At 44.0% G+C, this 26,424-nt stretch overlaps 3 protein-coding genes across 3 annotated transcripts in view; all 3 read left to right on the plus strand.

Annotated features, from left to right (window-relative positions):
• The first annotated feature begins 835 nt into the window (after positions 1-835).
• zpld1a (zona pellucida-like domain containing 1a) lies at positions 836-8,662 on the plus strand. Its single transcript, XM_070917821.1, has 10 exons — positions 836-941; positions 1,299-1,519; positions 2,329-2,510; positions 3,102-3,174; positions 3,575-3,672; positions 5,180-5,260; positions 5,373-5,544; positions 6,886-6,988; positions 7,303-7,332; positions 8,484-8,662. Exons 1-10 carry the CDS (start codon positions 836-838, stop codon positions 8,660-8,662), a joined length of 1,245 nt encoding a protein of 414 aa, XP_070773922.1.
• Positions 8,663-12,402: 3,740 nt separating this feature from the next.
• On the plus strand, positions 12,403-15,872 carry LOC139295524 (zona pellucida-like domain-containing protein 1). The gene is made up of 10 exons (XM_070917719.1): positions 12,403-12,454; positions 12,742-12,962; positions 13,049-13,233; positions 13,561-13,633; positions 14,017-14,114; positions 14,241-14,321; positions 14,410-14,578; positions 14,684-14,783; positions 15,545-15,565; positions 15,742-15,872. Exons 1-10 carry the CDS (start codon positions 12,403-12,405, stop codon positions 15,870-15,872), a joined length of 1,131 nt encoding a protein of 376 aa, XP_070773820.1.
• An 8,701-nt stretch (positions 15,873-24,573) lies between these two features.
• Positions 24,574-26,424, plus strand: part of alcama (activated leukocyte cell adhesion molecule a) — a 44,779-nt gene continuing 42,928 nt past the window's right edge. The window contains exon 1 of the mRNA XM_070917440.1: positions 24,574-24,689. Within this exon, the coding sequence (XP_070773541.1) occupies positions 24,626-24,689 (64 nt within the window). The 5' untranslated portion in view covers positions 24,574-24,625. The remainder of the gene's footprint in view (positions 24,690-26,424) is intronic.

Here is a 26,424-nt window from a genome sequence, read left to right on the forward strand (position 1 = left end):
TTGATGGACTTTCCCATGTTCGCCCCGGACAGCCCTTTTTTTTTTGTTGACATGTTCAAATAATGAATCTCTTATGTGTAGGATCCCTTTTTTCCCCCCCTGCTCCTGAGTCCTCTTTCTAGTTGTCGGGTAGGGATGCTGCACGGACCATTCCGTCGTCTGTCCCAAGCTTATGGAGAACCGCTGACTCGCTGGCTTCCAGGAACCAGGGTGAGTGGTTCTACCTCTCCTTTTCTCTACCTTTTTTTTTTTTTTTTTTTTTTACCTCAAGCCGTCAGGAACAACACCATCTGCAAACTTTGTGGAAACTACTCCTTTTAATTTAGCTGTTTCCTCAGGACCGACCGAGACTGCATCTGTGACTGACAACAATTATGCGATAAGAGGGTTTTCCACGGGACAATGAGATGTGCACGGAGCGATAAGCCATTATACTCTGTGAAACGACGGTAGTCATCGGCGTATTATGTAGCGCCGTTTCTTATAACTTTGATGCCAAAGCTGCAGGTGTTCAAAGATAATTCAATGTGACATTTGTCTGCTTTGACTCTGCTTTGGCAGGGATAGGAAAAATGTCCCTCTGAAATCAAAACTGCTGCGAGATAACTGAAATCCTTTGGAGAAAATCTTCCCCTCTGACATTAGCACACTAGCAGAAGAACATCTCGGCAAAAATACTTATATGTTATATTATTATGTGTTACATATGATGGATTTCACCTTCTGTTTTCTCCACCTTGTAAAGGTTCTGCTTTCTGAAGTTGACAGATGACGCGCACGTAATGTGTTTTTCTTATATTAAGTGCAAATTCCTTGCTCTGTTTCAGGTGCTGAAATGGAACATATGTTTTTGATTCTTCTACTGTTTAGTAAGGCCTCGTCAGTTGCCGCTCAGTTCAATGGATACAACTGTGACGCCAACTTTCACAGCCGCTTCCCTGGTGAGGAGCTCAAAAGAAACTGACACAGATTCACACTTTCTTTCTTTTTTTTTGTTTGTTTCAGAATGACTGAAAGGAATTTTACATATGGATATCTTTTTTTTTTTCTTTTCTTTTTGTAAAAAAGGAAAGTTCTACATATTCCAAAGAGGAGATAATTCCAGTTTTGTCCACATACCAGTTCCTAATTTGTGATTTGAAACAAAATTTAAACTGATGGTTCTCAGACCGTAATGTGTCCCAGACAAAAAAAGTCAATTTCATTTGTATAACAAAATGTCTTGTGACTCATTCTCATGTCTGTTTGCACCTGTGTGTGTGTGTGTGTGTGTGTGTGTGTGTGTGTGTGTCTTGCAGCGGAGAGGGACATCAGTGTGTACTGCGGGGTGCAGACCATCACCCTCAAGATCAACTTCTGCCCCGTCCTCTTTTCCGGCTACACCGACTCGGACCTGGCCCTCAACGGTCGCCACGGAGATGCCCACTGCCGCGGCTTCATCAACAACAACACCTTCCCCACCGTCGTGATCTTTAGCATCAGCCTGGCGACGCTGGAGTCCTGCGGCAACTCCCTGGTGGTAAGAGGAAGAGGGATGGTGAAACCGATTTGTTTTGCAGATTTTGACAACTGCCAGCGTCACTGACACTGCACACTGTGGATGATGAGGCTTTAACTCTTAAGGCAGGTAAGGCCAAGCAGAAGTATCATAATGTGAAAATATGAGAAAATACCATTGGCGCTAAACGATACATAGCGTACCGCAAAGAGTGGACAGTGCAAGGTTTGTGCTGGGCCTTTCTCGCTGAAAACTGTCATAGAATGATTCCTAGGCAGAGCAAATACACTCTGAAGCTGAAAACTTTCAAGACAGCAAAAAGCCTCCCAGCAGTCTGAAGAACAAGAAGAAGAAGAAGAAGAAAAAAAAGATCAGATGTCTCTTTTATTTCAGCTGGTCTCGTTCACAGTATCCTTTTATTTCTATTTTTTTCTGATGTCGACAAGTTGTGTTTATGCTGCGCGGGGATGAAGTCCAGCACTCGTTATCTCGGCGAAGGGCCTCTAACTGTGGGGATCCCAGAGGCCCCTGTCAGGATGATGAGTGAAAAACAATCCTTTAAACCAGTTTAAAGTGAATCTTTGAGCCCTTGAGCGAGCTGTCTCTCCCCCATGTTCTTGTGTGAGCGTTGAGCCGGATGGAGCGGGACAGTTCCTGGTGGGTCTGTATCTCAGACGAGCAGGGCCTGAGTCGGGGATTAGTGGCTGTATGCTCAGCGGCGTGGCTGATGGTATCAATCCCCTGTCCAGTGTGCCCACAGTAAGCGGTAAGTAAGGTGGGACCGGTTAGGGAGCCAGGAGCGTTACCCACCCTGACCTTGTTTGCTACAGGTCTCCACGGCTCAAGGACCCAACGCTTACGGGAACCTGTCGCTGGTGCAGATTGGAAACATATCGGGGTACATCGACACGCCGGACCCCCCCACGATCATCAGCTACCTGCCGGGCCTGCTGTACAAGTTCAGCTGCAGTTACCCACTGGAATACCTGGTCAACAACACACAGCTGGCCTCGTGAGTTCAGTTCAGTTTTCTTTCTATGACGCCAAATCATAACAGAAGTTATCTCAGGGCGCCTTTTCATAAGGCCGCGCACAAATGATCACTTCCACTTTGAAACTGGTTTGAAAGTGCCCTAGTGGGGTACTTCTTCATTTTTAATTATTCCAACTGGGCGAACTCCAATATACAATTAATAGTACCACAAACTAGTACTGATTTTCTGTTATTTCATCTCCCAGGAAGGACTGAATATTTTTGTATGATGCATTCAGACACAACACCGACACAAAATGCCGCCCAATCAACATGTCTCAAAAAGATGACTGTGTCTAAAATGTGTGAAACCAGGTCATGTGATCTGGCTGGGAAAATAAATAATAAATACATTCAAATGAGCAGACACTGATATGAAAATAGAGATTTTTGATCAGAGTTTAAAGATTATAAAATGGGGTCTAGATTCAGATATGGCGTGAAGATCTCGTGTATGTCTGCAGCAAGTAAAACAACTTCTGTGCTTACAGAATGATCTGATACCAAAAGATGCAAATGTCACATGAAATACTGGAATCAATCTTTTTTTTTTTTCTATCTTCACTGAAGGTCAGCAGCTGCAATCTCAGTAAAGGACAGCAACGGTACTTTCATCAGCACCTTGAATCTACTGCTTTACAATGTGAGTTCACTTCATCTGTTATTTTGCCGGAGCTGCACTTAGTCAGCATGCATAGAGCGTCATAAGTTAATCTGCACCTTTTTATGGCTGTAATTGCGATGATTTCTGAGAAACGATGATGCATATGCAAGACGGGGGGGGGGGGGGGGGGGTAACCAAAGGCTCGAAAACCCTTTTATGCAGCTCAAGTAGGCAGCAAATTAGCTTTAATCCCATAATTGGGGACGATTATACTCAATTTACCCTTCAATTCATTTCAAACCTTGCGTTAGATTCACTTGTCCCGTTGGAACTGAAACACGTCGCTCTCGGTGGGGGGGGGGGGGGGGGGGGCGGAAAGGGAAAGGAGTTTGCGGGGGAAATGTGACAAACGTGCTGAAATACTGTGCTTTCGCTGCAGGACTCGTCGTACGTCCAGCAGCTGTCCATCCCCATGGCGGGACTGACCCTGAAGACGCGAGTGTTTGCAGCCGTGAAAGCTTCCAACCTGGATAGGAGGTATTCAGTCCAACATCCGGCCATTCAATCTGAATGGATCGCAGGGCTGTAAAATGACCACACCACTGAACTATATCTAGGTGCTGTAGAGTAGCAGAGTGGGGTCAAAGAGGTCGGCGCTCCGGCAACGCTTGTAGTATAAAGAACAACTCTACTATCCCCGATGAAGGCCACAAGCTGAAACGTGTCGGTACAAATGAGTATGAGCTTTGAAACCAGCGTGGTCTGTATACCCATGGGACTTATTTTAGACTGTTGACTGTGTCATTTTGCTGTGACACATAGAGGACAGGGCGGCGCCACGAGAAAAGCCTGGACTTGGGGGGGGTGGAAACCCCTCGACTTTTCCATGACTTCCTGTAATTATGTTTCATGACCTAAACATGTCATTCCTGACTGCTTTGTGGATGATGCTCTCTCTCTCCAGATATCAAGGGCCCTGCTTGAAATCACCGTCTAATGTAACGGATGTGTGAAAGAATGAATCTCTGACTGGAACACACGTCTTTAAGGGATTCCGTGACCAACAGCAACGCTTGCATTTTCTTATCGCTTCTAAAACTTGCTTATGACTTGCCTCAGTCGGAGACAGACGTGCCTTCCATTTGGGTTTTAAACATGACTGAGCTTTGACTGTGTGAAGCCTTTGTCCTGCGGTCATTCGATCTTGCCTGTTCAGCTGATGGTGGGTGGGTGGGTGGGGGGGCTTTGCCTGAAGGGAGGGTGTAAACACAAGGGCCGTACTTATTTTGGGGTGGGGGTGGGGGGTGTTTGGCTCATTGTGTACCATACCACCTTATACTTACCTCCTTAGTCACCAGTAACTCATTAACTCAGTGTATGCCAATGTCCAACCCTGTGTCTTAGAAATGACGTGTTTCAATTAGCATAATGACGGAGCGATTAACATACAGGACAAAATCTTGAGACTTGTCAAGGTTAGGGAAAGATTTTGGTCTTGGTTAAAGATCCCCTCCGGACATGTTCAAAGACACAAAAATACTCTGCTTGGAATAATCATCTGATACGTTTTTTTCCACCCAAAAAAAAAAAAATCATCACCACTCCTTCTGCCTCGTTGAAAAATCCAGAATCAGTGAATTTTGCAAACATTGTTAATTTCAAAAGTTGAACTGCTGGACACAAGTTGTCTCCCACCTACTACTGAAAAGTCCATTCTTAGTTCTTATGTTCACTGGAGGATTCAAGCTTCCATATCACACTTGCAGAAGTTTGAACACTGGAATCATCAGACCTCATTTTGTTCAGGTGCAAAGGAGTCCTAAAAGTAGGTATCTGTCTCACAAGGACCGTCTCTGGTGCCAAAATCCGGAATTTTGTGCGACCACCGTCCACCCTGACCCTCTCGAGCGGTATATGATAACGCTTCCGACACTAGAAAACTATAAATTAGTGGTATATCAATGTCATTTCTAGGAGACAGGGTTTTAATGCCACGTAATAGTTCTAAAGTCCCTGAACTCACTGCATCCTTCATGTTAAATAGATGGAACATTCTAATGGACTACTGTTACACGACACCCTCCGGAAACCCTAACGATGACCTCCGCTACGATCTTTTCTTTAGGTAACTCAAATTCTTTTGACAAACGCAATCCATGATTTTGTCCAGTTCTGACTTTCCTCCCGCTAACCCTTTTCTAATAATCCTTTCCAATCCCCCCCCCACCCTGAGCCAGCTGTGAAAAAGACCCCCAGACCAGCGTCTTTGAGAATGGGAAGAGCCAAATGGGCCGCTTTGCCTTCGAAGTGTTCCGCTTTGTGAAGCACAAGAACCAGAAGATGTCCACCGTCTTCCTGCACTGTGTCACCAAGCTGTGTCGAGCAGACGACTGCCCGATGCTCATGCCAGTGAGACTTTGACACGTGACACGTCACCAGCTATTGGGATAAACAGTATAAACCCATCTGCAGCTTCATTTCCACCTGCTCGGCTTTCAAACACTCACTCACACATGCAATCACCAGCGATGGAAAGTAACTAAGTACAATTATTCAGCCACGGTTCTAATTTTGAGTATTTCCATTTTCTTTTTTTACTTTAATTTGTACTCCACTTCAGTTCAGAGGGAAATATGGCACTTTTTTTACTCCACTCCACTTATTTGACAATTATAATTACGAGTCACGTTGCAGATTAAGATGTGAACACTAGCTCCGCCTCATCCAGCTATGTTGAAATAAGGAAATTATAATATACAACAATATAACACTTGGTCATTCTTTACTTTTGATACGTTTGTTAATACGCCTGTACTTTTACTTTGGGATTTAAACGCAGGACTTTTACTTGTTGTATTGGTACCTTTACTAAAATAAAGGCTCTGAATACTTCCTCCACCACTGTTAACCTCCAAACCATACAAAACCAATTAGCAAGACACAATGCCAGGCTAGCCAGAAGTTTCTCGTCATTGCATCGTCATTTGTCACAACATAAATTGACCCTATTGTACGAAAACGGCACTAAAAACAAAAAATGTATTTACGCGAAATTTTGATCTTTTCTGTCAATTGTTGATGTTATCACAGAGCGGGCCATTTCTATGTATATGTTTCTATAAGTGACTGGCTGTATTCGAAACCTCCTACTACATACTACTGACAGATGCAGTATGCAGTATGTACTACACACTACCGGCCGTTTTTTTCGGTAAAGCAGAAGTAATAATGATGCAGGTGTTACACGAAATTATGCGAAGGTCAGAACTCAGAACTTACAACATCCGGGTGTTTTTGACATGCTGCGTATTTCTACATGCTACATTTTGGCCAAATCAGTACGTACTGCTAATGTAGTGGCCATGGTCCGATCCCATTTCCAAACAATCCTTTATTGGGGCCTGACTGACGGCAGCTGAGGACCTTCAGTCAATATAGTCCCTAAAAGGACGCTGGACTGTTCCCTCATCCCACTTTCGTTGTTTTTTTAATCATAAATCACTAAATAGTGGAGCAAATAGAGAAAAATACATGTAGTCTATTCTGTTTTATACTCTATTGCAGATTGATAATTCAAATCACCACGAGACACATCCAGTGGGTTTTCCTGAGATTTCAAAATCAAAGCCATACATCACATCTCAAATGACAATATATCCTAGAAAAGCGCAAAAATACTGTAAAAAGGCAACATTAATGGGCCATAATAACCGCGAGTGCCGCCACCATCCCTCTCTCTTTTCCCCATAGATCTGCGGCAGCAGGAAAAAGAGAGACGTCTCAGAGGGGAAGGAATCAAACCCGGCGTCTGGGAACGCTGTCCTGACTGCCGGCCCCATCATCACTCGGAGTGGTACAGTTATTCCTTGTTTCCCCACCAGCCAGCTTCCTGACATTATCATCCAAAACGGCACTGTTCATGTCTAAAAGGAGCTTAACTTCTTCGTTACCTGAAGCATAATACTCAAGAGTAGATTTCCAGATTGGATATATTAAAAAAACTCGTCAAACTTATCCGGGGCGACCTAGATAGTCAGAGAGCGCCTGAAGGCATCCTGTTGACTCATGTACTGTGCAAGTACAATTAAGTTTAGTCTACTGTACTGAACACAATGTCTTGCTGTTACCCTTAAATGCCCTTTTCCTTTCTCCCCCCCGCCCCAACAGATGAAACGCCAACCAACAACTCTCAGCTGGGTAAGCCTTCACATTCCGCCCATAGTGCCGACTGACACTTTTACATGCATTGCATTACCTTTAATAATATGAAAGGGAGCCATTTAAAATAGTAATAGTAATGTCTCGTATACTCTTATACACTATTATTTCTTATCCAGTGATCTAATTGCACTTCAATGACATTTTCCTACTGAACACAGAATGACAATAGGGAACTAAAACCCGGCGGAGCATTTTTTTTGAATGGGTTTTTGGTGAGGTGCCTGAAATAAGGTCTGTGGTTACACACAAGCTTAAGAGTTTTCAACGTTTTTGTTCTATGACATGAAATGCGTCATTCACTGGTGGATTTTGAAGCTTTTTACGCGTCTTAAAAAAAGGCGGGTTGCTAACAAGCGGCTAAATGAGACTACAGAGGTTGTCGCGTTCATACTCACCAGTCCGCCTTTACAGCCTCGTTGTGTTTATATACTCTACATCTATCTGTCTATATATCTATATCTATCTATATTCTCTTCAAAGTGAAGCTCAGCGGTGGTGACGTCGAAGTAATGTGACCACGCCGTAGCTCCTTTATAGCCTAACGTTAGCTTTTTTACTTCTACGATTCCATTTACGCTTCATACAAAAAAAATCCTAAAAGTGGCGTTCATTAGTGAGGATCATCTTTCTGAACAAAAACGTGTGAGCATCGTAAACTTTTGTTTCGCCACAGAGCTTACTTCCTGCAATAATCCCAAAATCCCGTGGAAAAATCCCATTGGCTTTTTGTCGAGGGAACCGGGGAGGGGGGGCGATGCTAACTTCCGGGTCGGCCAACAAAAAATGCATCATCCCCGCAGCTCTCCCATTGAAAACTCCCCCAGAAACTATTGCATTCACACAGGCGGAGAGCGCAAGGGCAATTGATTGTAATTAAGCGAGGTACTTTGCGAGCTCTGTCATATTTTGATCAGTCTAACTCATGTCAGGGAAGAAATTGGTATCTCTGTCTGTTATGGTGGGTCCTCCTTTCCCCTGACTTTTGAACCCTCATTTGATCCCTGCTGTTTTGAATGGCGGAACCATTTCTACATGTAAAAACTGTGTGATTTTTCTCAGGAACTGGGGAAAATAGTGCATCACCAATAGCTGTTTGTGTATGTCTCCTTGTGCTTGCGCCGCTCTAGCCCATCCGAAAGCTCCGATGTTTCAGATGAACACAGTGACGAGCGCGCTCATCTCGGGCGTCATCATCCTGGGCGTCATGAGCACCTGCTTCTTCGTCTTCTCCCTCACCCTCCTCAAAGGCAAGGGCGCCCCCGCCGGCGCCCTGTCCGGCGGAGTCCGCAACCCGGCCTTCAGCTGAGCGCCCGAGCTCCGACCCACCAGCAGACACTCCTCCATGGCCGGCTAATGCTAAGCAAGAGGCGGGCAGCAGATGTGACATGCTTGTGCACGTAGCATTTTTTTAACGGGAGAATAAAGGTGAAATGTTGATTTAGATGAACAGGTCTGTACAATGTGCACTAGTGTAGTGAGTAAAGCAGGACTTTTTATATGTTGTTCTGTACCTATGTGTTTCAAACATGCGATGTGGTCATTTATCACGCAGCTTCAGCCCACATAATGGGGACACTCCTAACTTAATTCAATACCTCAGCTATACAGCTTTCAATTGCAGGGTATAGGTATCAATTACGAGGTTTATGGTAGTTCTGTTATCGCATAATCTGCTGGTAAAACTGGCATTTCTCTGCTAAGAGGCCGAAAACATGAGAACACTTCATGGAAAACATGACTTGAGAGACGGAGGGAAACTCGTCTGTGTAAAATTAAAAACCTTTGATTAAGTTGAGCAAGTGAGCTAACGGAGAGCCTCCAGGCTCTGACTTTACATCCAATCTGACTTTTAAGCGTATTGAATATATAATAATAATTGGAATAAATCTTTAATTTATTAATATTGCTACATATTAGAGGGGTAGTCTTGATGATTAATCCATTGATAGGTCTGCTGTTCTACCTAAGTATGTAGTTCACTTCCTTTCATTTGTACATGAACCCGATAATGTAATTGTGTATAACGTTTCCCGAAAAAATGTGTTCTTTAAAAAAACGCCACTGATGATCTTACTCCTGAAATGTGCAAATTGTGTACAATTGTGTGCGTATTGCAAACATTGCACTTTGACTTGTGATTAAAACTTGGCCCGGTGTCATATTTCTAAAGATACGGCATGAATTTACCTCGTGAACTCGACTGGAGAATTTCAGTCAATGGCAATGGGGGGGGGGGGTCAAATAGCCCATATGACCAAATATCGTGAATATCTTCCCTTGAATACATCTTGATATGCTACTTCCTCCGTAGGCATAGAGCATTAAAGAATTGGTTTGAGGAAAGGATTTTCATGGACAGCACATTGTATAAACATAGTATCTATATATATATATATATATATATATATATATATATATATAAGATATACTATAGTGTCTGTATGGGATGTAGATTTGTTGAAGTATGGAATAACTTATATTCACCAACAATTAAGGGATTGATCAACTCGCTAAAAAAGTCCAACATGCTCCCTTTGTCATCAAAACTCCATTGGCAATTATGTCCACGCGTTTCCTGACGCTCATGTAATGACATGACCCGATATTTTGCGCAACGTGCTGCAATGGGCAGCAGTCCCCATGAGGCCACGGCGGGTTAATCTGCTGGAAAGGTCGCGGACGCCGTCAGTCGTAGAGAGAGCTACGCCCACCCTTTATCTTCAACAAGGCCGTGGGTCTCACGCTTTCCTTTATGTACATTCACACGTCTGACATTTATTGGGATTAAGGTGGCGACACGTCGATACACCCTGAGCAAATGACAGCAAGACAACTTTTTTTTTTTTTTTTTTTGCATGATCTGTGAGGAAAATTGGAGTTTTCCGAAATACCTTTTGTTACATGCTCAGCAGCATGACATTCAAACAGCTTGAACTGAGCTACTATAATGGGCTATGTATGGTCCTTTTGATAACAATGACTTCTGATTGAATTGAATTGCCATTTAACCACGTGTTCATTTAATTTGAACTTCATTTAAAAAGGCAAAAGAAAAGAATGGCTGGGAATAGCAACAGAATGAGCTTATGCAACGGTGCCACCAGCGTGGGTCCCCGGAAAGGTTTGGTGACGATGACTTCTCGGCAGCCCATAGGTTTCCTGATGAGGGGAACCTTGGATTACAATAATAATAATAACAATACATCTGTTGTTGTTCAAAGCCATTAAAGCTGCAGGTTTTTCCCAAACTCCAGTTGACTCTGACATATTATTCAGTTCCCACTGACTCAAAGCCCGTACACCAAGAAGAGGTCTTCCCTTGTCAGGATTCTTTCATTTTGCTTATAGAGGAACAGCTATTGTTTACTATTTACAGGCATTTGGAGACACCAGGCACCATTTGGATTCTTCCTCACAAATGCGTTCATCATAAATGCAGTGGATTTATACTGAGTATATAGACATCTTATGTCTTGATGTGGCTCAAAAAACACAAAGTAGACAACGAATGACTTCATCTCAGAGAAATGGCATGGGACCAACAGTTTAAAACCCAACGAAATGGATAATGTGTCAAAACGTTTTGGTCATCAAAAGGACTGCAAATACACTATAGAGAATGAGGTACATTGCTGCGAAGCCATATCAAATACATGCGATTCAGCCCAGTCAAGAGAAGGCAACAAAGAGCAGCACCCCGCAACAAAGACTGAATGGATTAAATATGTGAATCACAATCAAACAACAATATTGAAGGAGATATATATATATATATATATATGTACTTTGTTTCTATAATTATATTATTTTTCACTATAAAATATATAAATATTGTAAGAATGTTATAGGTATGGACAACACGTAAACGATTGCACTCCTGCAATAAAGTATAAAAACAAAAAAACCCCACACAAAGTAAACCGTTATCCCTGTATGACATTTTGAACAGCTGCCCTCCCTGCTGGTTTTTCCCCCATTATTACAGGATTACTCCTGTCTGGTTTAGCTGGATTCCGCACCAGACCTGTGCGCTCTGTAAGCACCTAGAAATGCCTGGTATTCCAGCAGTTTGCAGCCTTGTGACAATGAACCTTGCGGGTCTCTAAGTACGGTGACAGCTGTTGCACCGCAACATTAAAGAACGCCTTCTTCTCTATGTTAAGAAGACAAAACTGGGTCCCTTCGGCCAGGATGTAGGAATTACCAGCTTCTGTGATGCTAAACTCATTACCTGCCACAGATTCATGTATTACACCGCCCAGAACGGTGTCCTGGTTAAAAGGCCCTTACTTACATGGTATGACTGGTTGGACACTATTTTTTACATTCCAACAATCGTCTTCATTCAAACTGCATTGTGTCATTCTCACTTGGCAGCTAAAGATATTGGTGAACCACTGGGCGGACCTCCACAAAGAGTCCTCCGTGCCAACGTAAACACAGCGTCCTTGGGGACATGGAACTATCCCACCGGATCATCTTTGGGTCATGATATTGCCATTATTGTTAATACACAGACTCTCACCTAAAAAGGGCATCAAAGTATTGTGTATGATCCCCAGGGATATAACACTTACTTCATGAAGTCTCATGTTAGCATTCTGAGGGAATCTGTATGATAAAGAAAAAGGAGCTAGGTCATTGTTTCTGGTGCCTCATAAAGACTCTGGCCGTGTAGGGTTTCACAAATCACCCTTAAGGTATGGTCCATGGAACTCCCTGTACAAAAGGATTGTTCCCATATAGTGAAGTTAAGGTGGACACACCAAACTACACTGACCTTGTTTCTGTCCAATCGTAAAAAAGAGTCACGGCTATATAAGAATCTCCCACAACTCGGCAGGCATTGTTCAAAGCAGCACAAAAGCAGAGAAAAGGGCGACAGCAGCAGTGGGACAGTTAAGGTAGGTGCCAAGTAAGGTAACGACGATAACATCTGCAGAAACCTTGGGTTCTTTTGATGCACCATTATCTTTTGCTATTACAGACAAGTCCATACCAAGGAAGGAAACAATGAACCTTCTTAGCTTTCTCTTCTTGGCGTCCATGGTGGCCGACAGCAGTCAGTTGGCGTGCCAAAATGACCTTCGGCGTCCAGGTACGGTCTGCTTTTTTTTCCTGATGTGTTTATGGATGCACAACTTCTCTTTTCAGTGAAAAGGTCCTGAAAAAGGCATTTGTGTTCCCATCCATTGTTTATGTCAAGCTTATTATTTCATTTTGGCCTCAGGACTTGTAAAGAAAAGCAGAAAATTAGAAAGAACACAGTTATAAAGACAAGTATGTCCAAGTTTGGCGTGTTTGTCCTTTCAGACTGTGAATGAATAAGATGTAAAGTGACAGTTGCGGAAAAGGCTTGCTGACGTACATCTCCCTGTCTCATAGAATACACTGACATCTCAGTTGAATGTGGCACGTCCTCAATCGGCCTGGCTATCCAGATCTGCCCTGTCGTCTACACCGGCTACAACGAATCTCTGCTCATCCTCAACCACATGTTCGACAAGCCCGAGTGTAAAGGAACCCTGGACGAGTCGGCCACGCCGCCCGTTGTCAGGTTCACCTTCCCTCTCAACATGACCAACTCCTGTGGCAGCACCTTCCTGGTTAGTAGAGGTCGGAGGACATCCGTATGTTTTCTCAAAGCATTTCCTTTCTCTGTGCTTGACTTTGCCGTCAATGTCGCCTCCAGACCACCAGTGCAGCTGGCACAGGGATCTTTGCTGACTTCTCCAACATCCAGACGGTTAATGTAAGCGGTGTGGTGCGCTCCCATGATCCAACCACGGGGGTAGTCACCTATAACGCAGAGCTCAAATACTATTATTCCTGTGCTTACCCACTGGAGTATCTCGTAAACAACACCCAGGTGGACGTGTAAGATCTTTGCTTGTATTCCTCCTATGACCTTTTTTTTAATAGATGTTGTTACATGAAAGATGATAGTTTGGTTCTTGAGGCATTTTACAAGTTTTCCTAATTAAATAGAGTCAGGCAAAGTCGTGAAGGCACTTGCCTTTGGTGACATACATCTGTCCTGATCCTGGGCAGTCCTGATAAATTAAGACTTGAGGATTTTCAGACTGTTGAAGTATATTAGCTTATTCTCCCACTGTTGGTGGAATTCATCTCCTGGTGTAGAGTAACATGTTTCATACAGCCAACTAACCCCCCGTTTCTGACATCACCGCTGGTCCCATTTAGGTCAGCATCTTCCATTGCCGTGAGGGACAACAATGGGAGCTTCATCAGTACTTTGAGCATGGAGCTCTTCAGCGTAAGTTGAGACGGAGATGTTTTATGGAGCGGTGCCGGGTGGTGTTACTGTCAACATTTAGTTGTATTTCTTCTTGCAAGTCCACACGATCCAAAGTGTTTTGTTCCAGACATTTATGCAAATATTTTATCGTGCAACCTGTAGCAAAAAGAGCAAAAGTCAGACGTGGATTTCACTCCGGCTCATCGGTGCTGTTCAGTCCAGATGAATTCAACTCACTTTAACGTTCATATCAAATCAGTTCTGCGCTAAAACACAGCAAATGCAACACCACGTACAAACGCCATACAAACCACAAACAGCCAATGAGGGCAAACAACCTTCTTGTGTGATGGACTGTGTAAAATGCGGACTAGCTAACCAAAATACATTTCTGTTGACAGGATGCCAACTACACCACTCCTCTGGTCATACCACAGCTGGGCTTAGAGCTGAGGACTGACGTCTACGTCCAGGTCCAAGCAGCCAACCTGACCGATCAGTAAGAGCATCCACCTGCCGATATCACACATTCTTGAAGCTCTACAACAAATTAAGTGAATGGTAACAAATGTCTTATCAGTATTTTAGCAGCGCCTCTGATGCCCATTGTTCTTCCCCCCACCAGGTACCATGTCCTCATGGACCGATGCTATGCTTCCATCTCTTCTTATCCCACCAACTCCTCTTTCTTCAACCTGTTTGTCTCGTAAGTCCTCAAATCTCATTCTGAAGCGACAGTCAAAGTCCAAAGTCGGGCCAATGCTGTTTTTTTACCCCCCTGTGATATCAAACAGGTGCTCTCAGGACCAGATGACCACCATGCACGAGAACGGGGACAGTCACCACGCCCGCTTCTCCTTCCCGGCCTTCAGGTTCGTTGAACAGCAGAACCAGACGGTGTCCACCTACTACCTGCACTGCATCACCAGACTCTGCGAGATCAGCACCTGCAGTGACTTTAAGGTCAGTGAGGGATCAGTCATGAAAAAAAAACATTCAGCACCATTTCTACCCTCAACGGTGGAATTCCTCAGTTATGAGTTACATTCCTTCTTCCTTCATCTGCAGCAATGTACCAACAGGAGGAAAAGGGATGTCCGTTCCGATGGCGTTTCCGAGGCCACCACCCTGTCCTCGGCGGCCCCCATTGTCACCAGAAATGAGAACTGTAAGTGTGGCCGTTTGGTAGCACTGGACATTAAACGCTGATCACGAGGCATCATCAAAATGAAAAGACAAATAAAAGAATAGTGCAGAAGCACTTCAGGTGTTGATGCGATGTGGTGCGGTGACAAAGTTGATGTAAGTCAACTTTTTAGAAGGTGAGCTTTGCTTCACAATAATCCATTGTCACGAAATCGCAAAGTAGTCTGCATTGGCGTTCCAAAGTGCAACCGAATGCGTGCAATTCGAACATTTTAACATCCCAACGGGTCATTTAAATGCACAGTAATGCAAAATCCCACGACACTGAGCTTCTGTGTTCATTCAGATCTCCTAATTCTGGGTATATTGTCATCCTGATTCAGGGGGGTAGATAAATCTGAGGGGTCACTCGATGATTAAGAGGATTAAGGACAGCAGGAAAAAAACATGTCTGTACACCAAATTCTTCAGACTTTCCTGTAATTTGCTTTGTCAATTGCTAGATCATTTTACTTTGAATTATTCAGTTTTAACGGGTCACAAGATATCGAGGAAACAATAATGAAATATACTGTGTAATATTACGGATTACCTTTACGGCTATTTGAATATTTTGTAAATCATGTAATATGTCTTTAAAGCAAGGCTCTCAACACATGTATGTTGCACAATAGTAAGCCTATCTCAGACTCTTTAACTGAGTCGAGTTTGAAGGAGCACAAATGCTCAGAAATGACCAATTCAAATACTAACGGATTTTCTCCTTGCATCTCTTTCTTTCAGCATTGACGTCTAAGGAGGAAGGTATGCTGTTGTATAATTCCGTGTAGTGTATTCCTTATCTCTATAACAGTGAAATTCATTATTAATTAGTGAGACCATCGGTTGTCTAATGATTGCCTGAAGGCCATTTCTGTCTGATTGTATGCAGATGATGCACATGTTTTGTACTCTGATTGCTTTTTTTTTTTTGTGAGCAGCCATGTCCGGCAGTGGCTCGGACTCGGACCCCAGGATGGGTCTCGGGATAGCTGTGGGCATCCTCACTCTGGCCGTGGTCGTGGTTCTGGGTGTAGCAGCCGTCCTCTACAGAAGGCTCAGGCCCTTTTAAACAGCACAGGAGACGCCTGCACGCTCCCCTCTGCATGTTGGATGAATTGGTGTACGACGACCTTTCTCACAAGACCTGGGGGGCGTCATTTATAAAAATGACAAGTCTAGAGTTTCTGTAGAGTCAAAGTAAGGTATTATAATAAACTACTTATGTATGTCGTTTTCTGCTTAAGTCGTAAGTCTGTTTGAAAATGAGGCCCCCTGTGGCGAAGAACTAAGCTCAGAGTAATGCCGCTCTTAATGTGTTTTTTCTCATGTAGCATGTACGTATGTGGTTTACTGGTCTTATGGCTGTAGATGTACTAGAAATGTGATGTATGGACTCTATACTGTGTTATATGACGAAGAGCTTAAGTGTTGCGCACTTGTTGCGCCTTGCCTTTGAAAAGCATAAAAAAGGGAACCACTAGTTTGTAGCGAGGGTAAGAAAAAAAAAAAAAACGTATCTAGAGCCTTTGGATATATTTTATAGAAATTTGCACAGAAGACTGGTGACACTGACTGAATGTTTTTCGGGTCACACAAATGTTACAAACAAAGTTTGACATTAAAGAATGCGAAGAGCTTCGAGAGTGAAGCCGCCGCAATAAATCAACAGATTCTTTTCATTATTTATTCGTTTTTTTTTTTTTTTTTTTGCATTTTCCTTTTCCTGATTGGACTGCCACTTTCATTTGTTCCATCATTCGTTCGTTTGAGAGTTTTGGTTTTTCCTTTTCGAATGGTTGTTTGCAGTGAAGTAAGTCGGCGGGGAAGTCAATACAAGTAAGACGACGAAGACGGCAGCAAACAGAGGACAAAAAGTTAGTGATGATGTCTTCTGCTCTGTCAGTGTGTTTCGGGTGTTGTTGCTTTGTGTGTGTGACAGTGACCAAGAACATGTGTCTATTCTCCTCATGACCCCCGTTAAATCCTCAAACTATTTAAGGCATACTTGTATAGAAAATAGAAAAACCTCTGGGCGGTTCACATATCACTGAAACCAGACCCTGTCGCTTTCTGTACAAGTCGTTCTTTGACCTGACCTTTGTGAGGAGTCATTAATACAAAAAACAAAAAAAAAAAAGCATCACACACAATGAATAAACTCCAGCGCCGGTTTCTTTATTTTTTTGAAACGGAATACCGCTCTGTCAGAGGCAGGGGTGTCAAAAACAGCTGGTCAAACAAAGGAGATGGGACGGCCTTCATGAAAAGATGAGAAGATGTCACCACACCTCTTTTAAAGGTGCGCCAAATAAAGAAAAAAAGAAAAAAAAAGAAATTAAAAAGGTCAATGTAAATAATGCGGGGTATGAAAATGGTGATGACTGACTTCTATTCTAAATTGGGATTGCGCGTCGAGCCATAAATTACCAATAAATGCACAATGACTTTTGGTGTGTTGGGTGTGTTCTGTGTATATATCTTCAGGGTGGCCATGGGAAGAGGGGACAGCGGGTGGGGGGGCACATGACCGCTATCCTCTGCTGGAGCCTGAGAGAGCTACCAGACAGTAGAAACAACAACATGGTGGAATGGTCCGATATGGGTCGCCAAACTTAAATGGAACCTTAAGCCTTAAAAATGTGTTCCGCTCCTGCTTAGAGAGGGACCCAAAAGCAGAGCGGAGACGGTGGTGGTGGCAGTCCGGGGCGGGTGGGGACGGCAGCGTGGTGGGACAGAATGGCAGGATTGGAGGTGGCCCGTAGGGAGACGGGCTTAACGCGCGGGAACCCGAGGCACAGGCAGACAAGAGTTAGTCAGGAACGCCAAGAAACGAGACAAGAAAAGTCCGGCCTTAGCGTTATTGCCTCTTGAGGGACTGAACGAGCAACCACACCACCACAGCTCTGGAGCACAGAGCGACTGAGCTCTTGGGACAGCCAAGTCCTTCGACAAAGTTGTCGGGTGTGGGTTTTAAAGCTGGTATCTGTGATGTCACGTGCGTACCAAGTGTCACATTTTACCAGAGGGTATACTTTCGCGAGTGCCATATGAATCATCCCTCACCGTTTTTCTTAGCTTTCAGGCTAAATTGGGATGCATCTACACAGATATTCCATGACGTAAATGGCTTAGAATTGGCTACATAACAGTTGTCACGGACTGGTGTGAAAAGGGGAGCCCTTGGAAGTTCGCCCTCGCCGCTGCCGCCAAAGTGCTCGACTCATGGTGGGAACCGTTGGGTCTCCGTAAATAATATTATAAGGGGTACAGTATAGACCTCTTCTATGTAAAGTGTCATGAGATAATTTTGTTGTGATTTGGCGCTATAATAAATAAAATTGAATTGAATTAAATTGGGTTCGGGTCAATGCATGTCATCAGCAGTATGGGGGGAGACCTGGCCCTAACCAATCTTGAGTCACAGTGGTTGCACTCTGTCAGCTTTACTTACTGGGATGACGGAAGGATGATTTTGGCTTTTATGACCAAACTCTCCGAAATAAGAGTGCACGGTGTGAGGCATCACATTGACATCGCAGTCTTAAGTACGCAGTTACCTTCCATCCCTGCCAATTCTGCCAATTGCCAACTTCAGCCAGCCCCCGGGTGCTTGCGCTCGCGCTTGTTTGCCACCGACTTTCATCTACACGACAAGCTTTGTTTGACTCCCGCCTGAAAATAATGGGATGGAATTTCCCTTTTCAGTCTTGCCGAAAACTGCGGCGTGGATTCAAAGGGAAACTCTGTCAGCGAGCTGCTCGGTTACAGCGAGAGATGTTGGGGTGTTGCATGAGAAAGGATGACGAGAGAATCATCGAGGCTTTGAATCTGCCAGCGAGCAGGAGTGGGCAGCAGTGAGGCTTCAAAGCCCGTCTCTCACGCTCACGCTCGCTAATATGCAAACACACAGACAGCTAAAGTAAAGAGTCCAGCGATGATCACGATTATTGGGGTAATACTCTGAATCGTCAAATACTAAATTGTACATTTCATTAGGAGAAAAGAGAGCATGTGTTTCATGTCAACACAACTTTTCCTTCCACAGTAATTCCTCAAATGAACCAGTAGGAGGCACTGGAATCATTTGTTTGTGCTCAGTCTGTTTACATCACCCCCCCTTCACCTGTTTAATAACCATGCCTCCAATACAGTATAGTCATTATGCACAGACGTATTAATAAACTCCCAATGTGTGTGTTGAATGAATGAAAGAAAGTCGGGCTTTTAATCAAGGCACTCAAGGCTTGGGGGTTTGACTTTAAAATGAAAAGCATCGCCGGCCTGCTTCATCGGTTTCACAGTGGGGCCTGGTGTCAAGATTTCATCACTACATCATCGACACAAGCCTAATCCCAAATACAGAGTGGTAAACTACTGCAATACAAGTTAGAGAGAGAGAGAGTGAGTGTGCAGCGTAATAAGGTTCTATCTGTGCGTTTTATTGTTAGCGCTGTTATATTTAGGCAACTTGATACTAAACCAGCAATGATTCGAATCCTCCTTAATGTGGGTTCTTGGAATCTGAACATGTGACTTGATAACACAGTGTGCTGAAAAATCCTCCTATCCTCTCTGCTCAGCCTCAGACCCTCTGCCTCTGCATATTCTCTGTCCACGTCAGCACCCCCACCCCCCCCCCCTCGCCTATACGCATTTTATATATATATATATATCTATATACAGTGCTTAACAAATTTATTAGACCACCACCCAGTGTAAGGTGTTTGCCACCGCTGCCCTAAATTAACAGTATTTCTGATTACCAAAATATTTGATGTTTCTGTAATGGTTAATCCACCAGTATGTGCAAGCAAAGCTCTTTAATCAAAATGATCTCTTTAATGCTAAAATATAATTATTGTTGTTATCCACGAATTCTCAAATTTACTGTTTTACAAAAAAGCAGAAAAAATAGTAAAGCACATTATTATTTTTTTGATTGAGATGCCAAATTACAGTTATTTACTTGCATTCCTGAACAGAAACATTTGTTTTGTGGTTGCAAAGAATGCAAGCTGTTATCAGGGCCAAAGGAGGTCATACAGAATATTAAGATTTTTGGTTAATATATGTGAATAAGGACTATTTAGTTGTTCCAGTTTGTTATTTGCCTAATAAATAACAATACAATTTTTTGACAGATTTCTAAAATATTTGTTTTCTCATTTTTATGACAGGTGGTCTAATACATTTCTTAAGCACTGTATATATAGATATATCTATATCTATATATACACATATATACATATATACACACACACACACACACACACATATGTACATATATATATACACATATATGTGCACATACATCATCCTGCAGGGTGATGCTCAAACATCCACAACTGTAGAAGAAGAAGAAAAACACATACACGAGTGGAGGGGGATTTAAGGGCCGTCTGAGGAGGAAGAGAGAGACACAAGTGAGGGAAAGACGGAGATAAGAAAAAACTAAGACGCACCCTCTGTTTATTGTGTAAAGTCTGTCATGCCACACCTGTCCACTAGATGTCCACAGTGAGTGTCTGTCCTCTGTACAGCTGCTCCTTATTTGCACATGAGCTCCCCTGTACATATGGGGGTTTCCCGCTCTGTGTGACAGCTTCTGATCATGCTCGTCATTGTCAACAGCCTCTTTATGCCACCTGCGTCTCAATGTTTATTCCAGTTTGGGGGCCTGGGCCTGTCACATCAGACATTTCAACATGTCACAGTAGGAAAAAGCACTGGTGTAAAGTTAATTTAGCTGCCTCAGTTCCAGGGTCCACGGGCCTGTGCTACGGAGCGAGGTCAACATACCCGGGTTATCTTCTTCGTCGCCAGACTTATCCCAGTAGCCCCTACAACCCGCTCGATCTCGCCATGAGCGCGTTCACATAAAAGAGATACAAGACACAAGAGAGCGTGTGGACACGTCTGCTGGCAGCAGCAAACTCTATGATATCAGACAAATACGAGTTAAAAGTTAAAACACGTCATCCAGGCTGAAAGCGACACAGCTGCAGCTGCCAAATGCGGGAAGGACAACAACAAACAAACAAAAAAATCACCACTGTGTGAATGCATAAGGCTTCTAATATCACTGCCCCATCATTAGGGCACGAGGAGATCTGACCGTAATTACATTTGTGTATTTCATTAAATTACTGTGTCGCTTTGATGTATTCTTATGGCGTGGATGACAATTTTAGCCTTACTCTGTCGGCTGCAAACCCCCCGGTGTTTCAAACGGACTCGGGAGCAAATAAAAAGATAAATATAAAAACATGATTCAAAGCGGCCAGTAGTAGGCTTACTTTCAGAGCTTCAAAGTACAACAAATACAAGGCTCGAGTGCTTCAATCAGTATCTGTTGTAGGGCGATACACGGCTAAAGAAGCTGACGCAGATAAGCCATTCCACTCCGACCAGAATATCTCTCAAATGAGACACTGTCAGCGAAAGCCAAAAGGGCTTTGCCAGTCTTGGAACGCTCTGCCCCCCCAAAGAGACCCTCTCACGATCCGCATGGTGATGCCGTTTTCCAAGACAATTGGATTGGTCAGTAGACCGGTGCTTTTAATTAAGAGTTGAGCTGTTATCTTGAACATAGCTTGCTCCAGAGCAGGTTAGGTGTGCAGCGTAAGTGGTCTCTGTGAGACCAGACTCTATTCATTTGGGGCAGAGATGTCAGCCTTCACTGGAATTCACAGGCAATGGACACAGGGACATTCCAATGAGCTAAAATTGTACTTTTTTTGCATAATCTGTTACAATTATTAAAACTGTACTCGCAGCACAGTACAAATGTTCTGAACAAATACTACATAAAAGAGTTGACAATCGGCTGTTCTTGGGGACGGGTTTACCTGCCTTTAGGGCACTCACCTCTGTCTGCCTGGGCTTGTTGAAGGAGGAGGGCCTCGCTTGCCAGGCCGGAGAGGGAAGTGGCCGGTCTATTGGCCACCTGGCAGGTTGCAGAGGTCAGGCCCTGCCAGGTTTTGCGCCGGGAGAGGTCAGGAGCTGAAGGGCCTGGACCCGAGGAGAGGTTTACAACAGAGGGCTGACTTCCTGATTCCAGTCTCCTCCGCGTCGGAGGACGATGGCATTTCCGGACAGTGGTCCTCTGGCTGAGCCAGAGAGGCAGGTCCCCGACTCCAGCATCGCGGTTCTGTCAGGTTGAGTGGGTTTCAGCTGGGTTATGACAGCTGTCAACATATCTCCAGTCTTCCACCGTGGGCCAGATCCTGTATTCCTGCGACACGTTTGCCCACGAATTCTGAAACCCTAACCCTGACCCACGATTCTGATTTCATGGTGGTTGAGCCAGTCCAGCAGACAAACCGTTGAATGGGCAAGGGGGATCTTGGACTCATGGAGGTGGCTGTGGCCGCCGAGGAGGCTTGATGGTGGAAGAGCAAAGGCTAGGTAGGCGTGTTCTACACTCGACATCAGTGCCTGTATCGGACGGTGGTGGGGTTGACTGCGTGTCTGGGTGGATGGCAGTTTACGGGACCAGCAGTTCTCAATCACAGCTGATTGCAGTGCAGAGGGTGTGTCTCCTCTGCACTTGGGGCAGAACAGACAGCAGATACAGAGCTGGGCCTTTTGTACAATCAGAGCGCCTCAATCTTCCAAAAAAATTAAAAATAGGATGGAATCGTGTTTTTTTTTTAATGAAAAGCCATAATGTGTGCAGTAAAGGGCTAAGGTTCCTGCTTATTGCCGGTGAACAAAGACTTCTACCAAGAAAAGGCTGTCCTTGCGCAGGAAATTCCATTTAGAAGAGATAAAGCACCTCTTCCAGCACGCTCGATCTCATCTTTTGCTGTTCAGCTGCAGAAATTGTTCAGTGATGTCGAGGGACAGAGCAGAAACAAAAACCCAAGGACAGTTTGACTGTGAGAGTGAGGCATCCGACGGCCTCTGAGCGCACCCCCCCTGGTCGCACAACATTTACACATAATCTGAATGAAAATGTGTCCCCAGCTTTGGGGATTTACATTGACATCAAATTTAAAATATTGATAAACACACAATTTGAATAGGACATGAAATGTCAATCATTACTGAGACTATTCAAGTCTGACCGTCCAGGGATTGGATGCATCTGAAAACACTTAGCGGACAAATAGCTGGATCAGATTGGAGATGTGCACCTGCACCTGGAGGACAGGTGTGCGGGATGAGAGTTCTTCGTCACGTGGTGTGGTGTGCAAATTTGCCCAATGTACGCCATCGCCTTTCTGAAGTTCTGAAACTGACCCCCCCCCCCCGTGGCCTTTTTCCTCTCTGCGGAAATGCACGAGCAGAATGAGGCACTGGTGTTAGGACCACATTGTGGAGAGGAGTGTGGAAGATGAACCTTATTGAACATCGTTTAATTGAAATCTGCATTAGCTGCCGTAGAGGTCTGACCTGGAAAACAAAAAGGTCATGAAAAGGCGCAGTGCATTCATAGTACATTCATTGACTGTTAAATATACATGTATATCCTACAATATATGCTACAACACAGCCCCCGGGTAAAGATTTGTATTTCAGTTTTGTTTAAGTCAACATTTTTCTCAGGTGAGTTCATCAGGAGGTGCCATAATGACTTTGTTTCCTGGTAGTATTCAGTGGATGTTGTTTATTTATTTTTTTATTTTTAAATCATCTTGATACCATCAGTTTTATCATATTACGAGAAATTATCCGAGACTGGTCTCAAGTTTTTTTGGATTGTCATGTTATTTCATGTTTTTGATTTGGTTATTTTCATGTTATAATAGAATAGAATAAATAATTGTTTATAGTTAGGTAATACTAACTTTATTAACAAATATTTATTTTTCTTAAAAGTCACACTCAAGCTATGTTATCTAAGGTATGTTAATAATGTCGTCCTACTCACACCAGCACAAAGATATAGTAGTTTGTAGAGGTAGGCCTATTCATGAGATTTGTATGAAAACCCTCTCTGGGCAGGTCCAGAATGCCCCCGCGCACTTCCTGGAAATGAATTACACGGGGGATTCTTTCTTTTAATAACTTTAATTGTTGGTTTATTGAAAACGCTGGCTCGCAGAGGTGGAGCGAAAGGGGCGGGGGGGTGCCGCCTTCGTGTGGCCCTCGGAAACTTTTCTGTGGCTTTTCAGAATCCCCGAGTAAGTGCGTTCAGGTGCTTTGGGGAAGGCAATCTAACCGGAAGAAATGCTACCGTTAGCTTAAATGTGCAGTGTCTTGCCATACTTAAAACACCTCAGCCAATGATATTATAAATGATATTAAGCCTCCACATTGCTCTATTCCACGCGTGCTTTGTTGTTTGACGAATGTCTCACGCTCTGCGCCACCGCAGCAGTGATATCAGGCTAAAGAAAAGAAAAACAAACTTTTAACTTAAGCGGACTTTCGCGCGCACTCGGTAGTTCCCACATTTTCTGACAGCACCTCAAGGCGACATCAAACCAAAAAGAAAAAAAACCAAAAAAAACCCCGAAGTGCTTCCGTCTCCTCCCGCTGCCCTCGCGCACTCTCGGCTCTAGTGCGTTTCACTCGCGCCCGGTCTCTGCGAGGGAGAGAGAGAGAGAGAGAGACATACACACACAGAGAGAGCGAGAGAGAGAGAGAGAGAGAGAGAGACTCCGGCTTGTTGAGGACTTTCCGTACCTCCTCCTCCGCCCAAGAGAGCCGAGAGTGACACATCTGCCGGCCACATTTATACAGCCCAGACAGACTTGAGCTCCTCATTTTCGCGTGAAGCTCGCCGGAGGTATCCCAAAAGAAAAAAACCCCAATAATAATAATAATAATAATAATAATAATAATAAACCCCTACCCGACGGCCACTTTGTAAGGATGGATTCGGCCGCTGCTGTTTTCCTGTTGCTGGCTCTCGTGAGCACCGGGACGCTTCCCCAAGGTAAGCCTCGTCAGTATTGTAGCAGGAATGGCGGTAAGCTTACCTTTCAGAAGAAGTTTGCCTTTCATATAGGTAGTCAATATAACCACGTTACGGTGTTTTTTTTTTGAACTAGCAAGCTAACTTACACGCCGGTTAGCCGTGACGTACGTAGGACCTGCCGGGTGAATCGACTTCCACCTGAAGTTACCGCCGGTACTGCGTATGACTGTGTATATGCTGATTTGTTGTTCTATGGGCTAAATCAATACGGGAGACTGGGAAATCCGGCATTGGTTTCGAGCCCCCCCCCCACCTTCAAATGTGTTTGCCAGCCATTTGCCATTATAATGAAAATAAAAGGAAAGTGATATATTTATGAACTCTTTTTTGATAGACTGTAGGTATTCATTAAGAACCCTGTCAGCTTTGGTGAACTCGTCCCCGGTAAATAAACAGGTGGACGAAACTGAATACAGGTGGGGGCTTAGCCTCCCCAAAGCCTTCTAGGCAATTTCTTTTAATAAAGCCAACTCCCTGCCCAAACAAACAACCCGCCCCCCCCCCCCCCCCACCCTATCCCACACACACACACACACACACACACACACACACACACCCCCCTGCTGAGTCACGAAAACCCCAGGGGCCCTCTGGGTGAAACCGCGGTGGCTGCTATCAGATTATTTGCTTGTAATTAGGATGCGGTTGTAGTCGTCAGCTGAAATCCAAGCCTCTGTTTGTGTGTGTGTGTTTATTATTACTATTATTATTTGTATTGGATTGTGTTTTGGATGGGCCAAAGAACAAGCCCCCAAAACAACACCACCACCGCCATACACATGTAAGGACTTGGATCTTACTTTTTGGATTTTTGGATTTTTTAAATTTTTTTATTCTTTAACCCTCTCAAGGTCGAAACGCTTTCGACTTCCATTTGAAAAGAGGATCTGGTGCTCTCGTCTGCTTGGGTGGAATTAATCAGATCAGAAATACTTTACTGATCCCTGGGGGCGGGAAATTGTACAGTACTGGTGCTCCCATTCAAGAGTAGAGAGTAGGAAAAATATAGAACTAAAAGTGTGTACAAAATATAAAAATAAGAAATGAAACATCCAGTGAAAGCATTTATAAAAGTGAAAACAAGAGCTGGACTTTGAAAAAGAGTTCAAACAATTTCTTAGCTGTCACCGGCGCTGGCACCGCTGACGCCGTCTTGTGTCACTTGCACAGGATAAATCAGAATAAATGTTTTTTTTTTTTTGTGTGTGTCTCCCAGCTCTTATCTTGTCTGTTGTGTCACTGGCCATCTCTTGCTGTTCACAGAGCTGCTCTTTGTCAGAGTGGCTGGAGGGTGGGATGCCTCTGCCTGCATGCCTGTCTGCCTGGCTGGCTGAGTGGGTGTGTATGTGTGGTGGAAGGTGGGGGTGGGTGGGTGATTGGTGGTTGACACTCGACACAGCCAGGGGGGCACCATCTCCATCACTTGATGCTATCTGGCATGTCTCTGGATCAGTTGACGCCACAGGAGAGAGGGCGGTGTTTTTTTTTTTGGTCACATTTCATTCATGATGAAATCCATATTTATCTTTCACATAATGACAGATGCCAGCACAGTAGATAGCAGCTGAAGTCACTTTCCAGCTTGATCTGTAGCATTCCTCGCATCAAAGGCGGCACGCTTTCAAGGGTACTCTCAGACTTTCAGAAGCCGCAGGAGGCTTTTCAGGGACGACTTTAGAGTTGTAAGCTCCCA

This window comes from Enoplosus armatus, chromosome 13 (assembly GCF_043641665.1).
Source record: "Enoplosus armatus isolate fEnoArm2 chromosome 13, fEnoArm2.hap1, whole genome shotgun sequence".
In the NCBI taxonomy this organism is placed as follows: Eukaryota; Metazoa; Chordata; class Actinopteri; order Centrarchiformes; family Enoplosidae; genus Enoplosus; species Enoplosus armatus.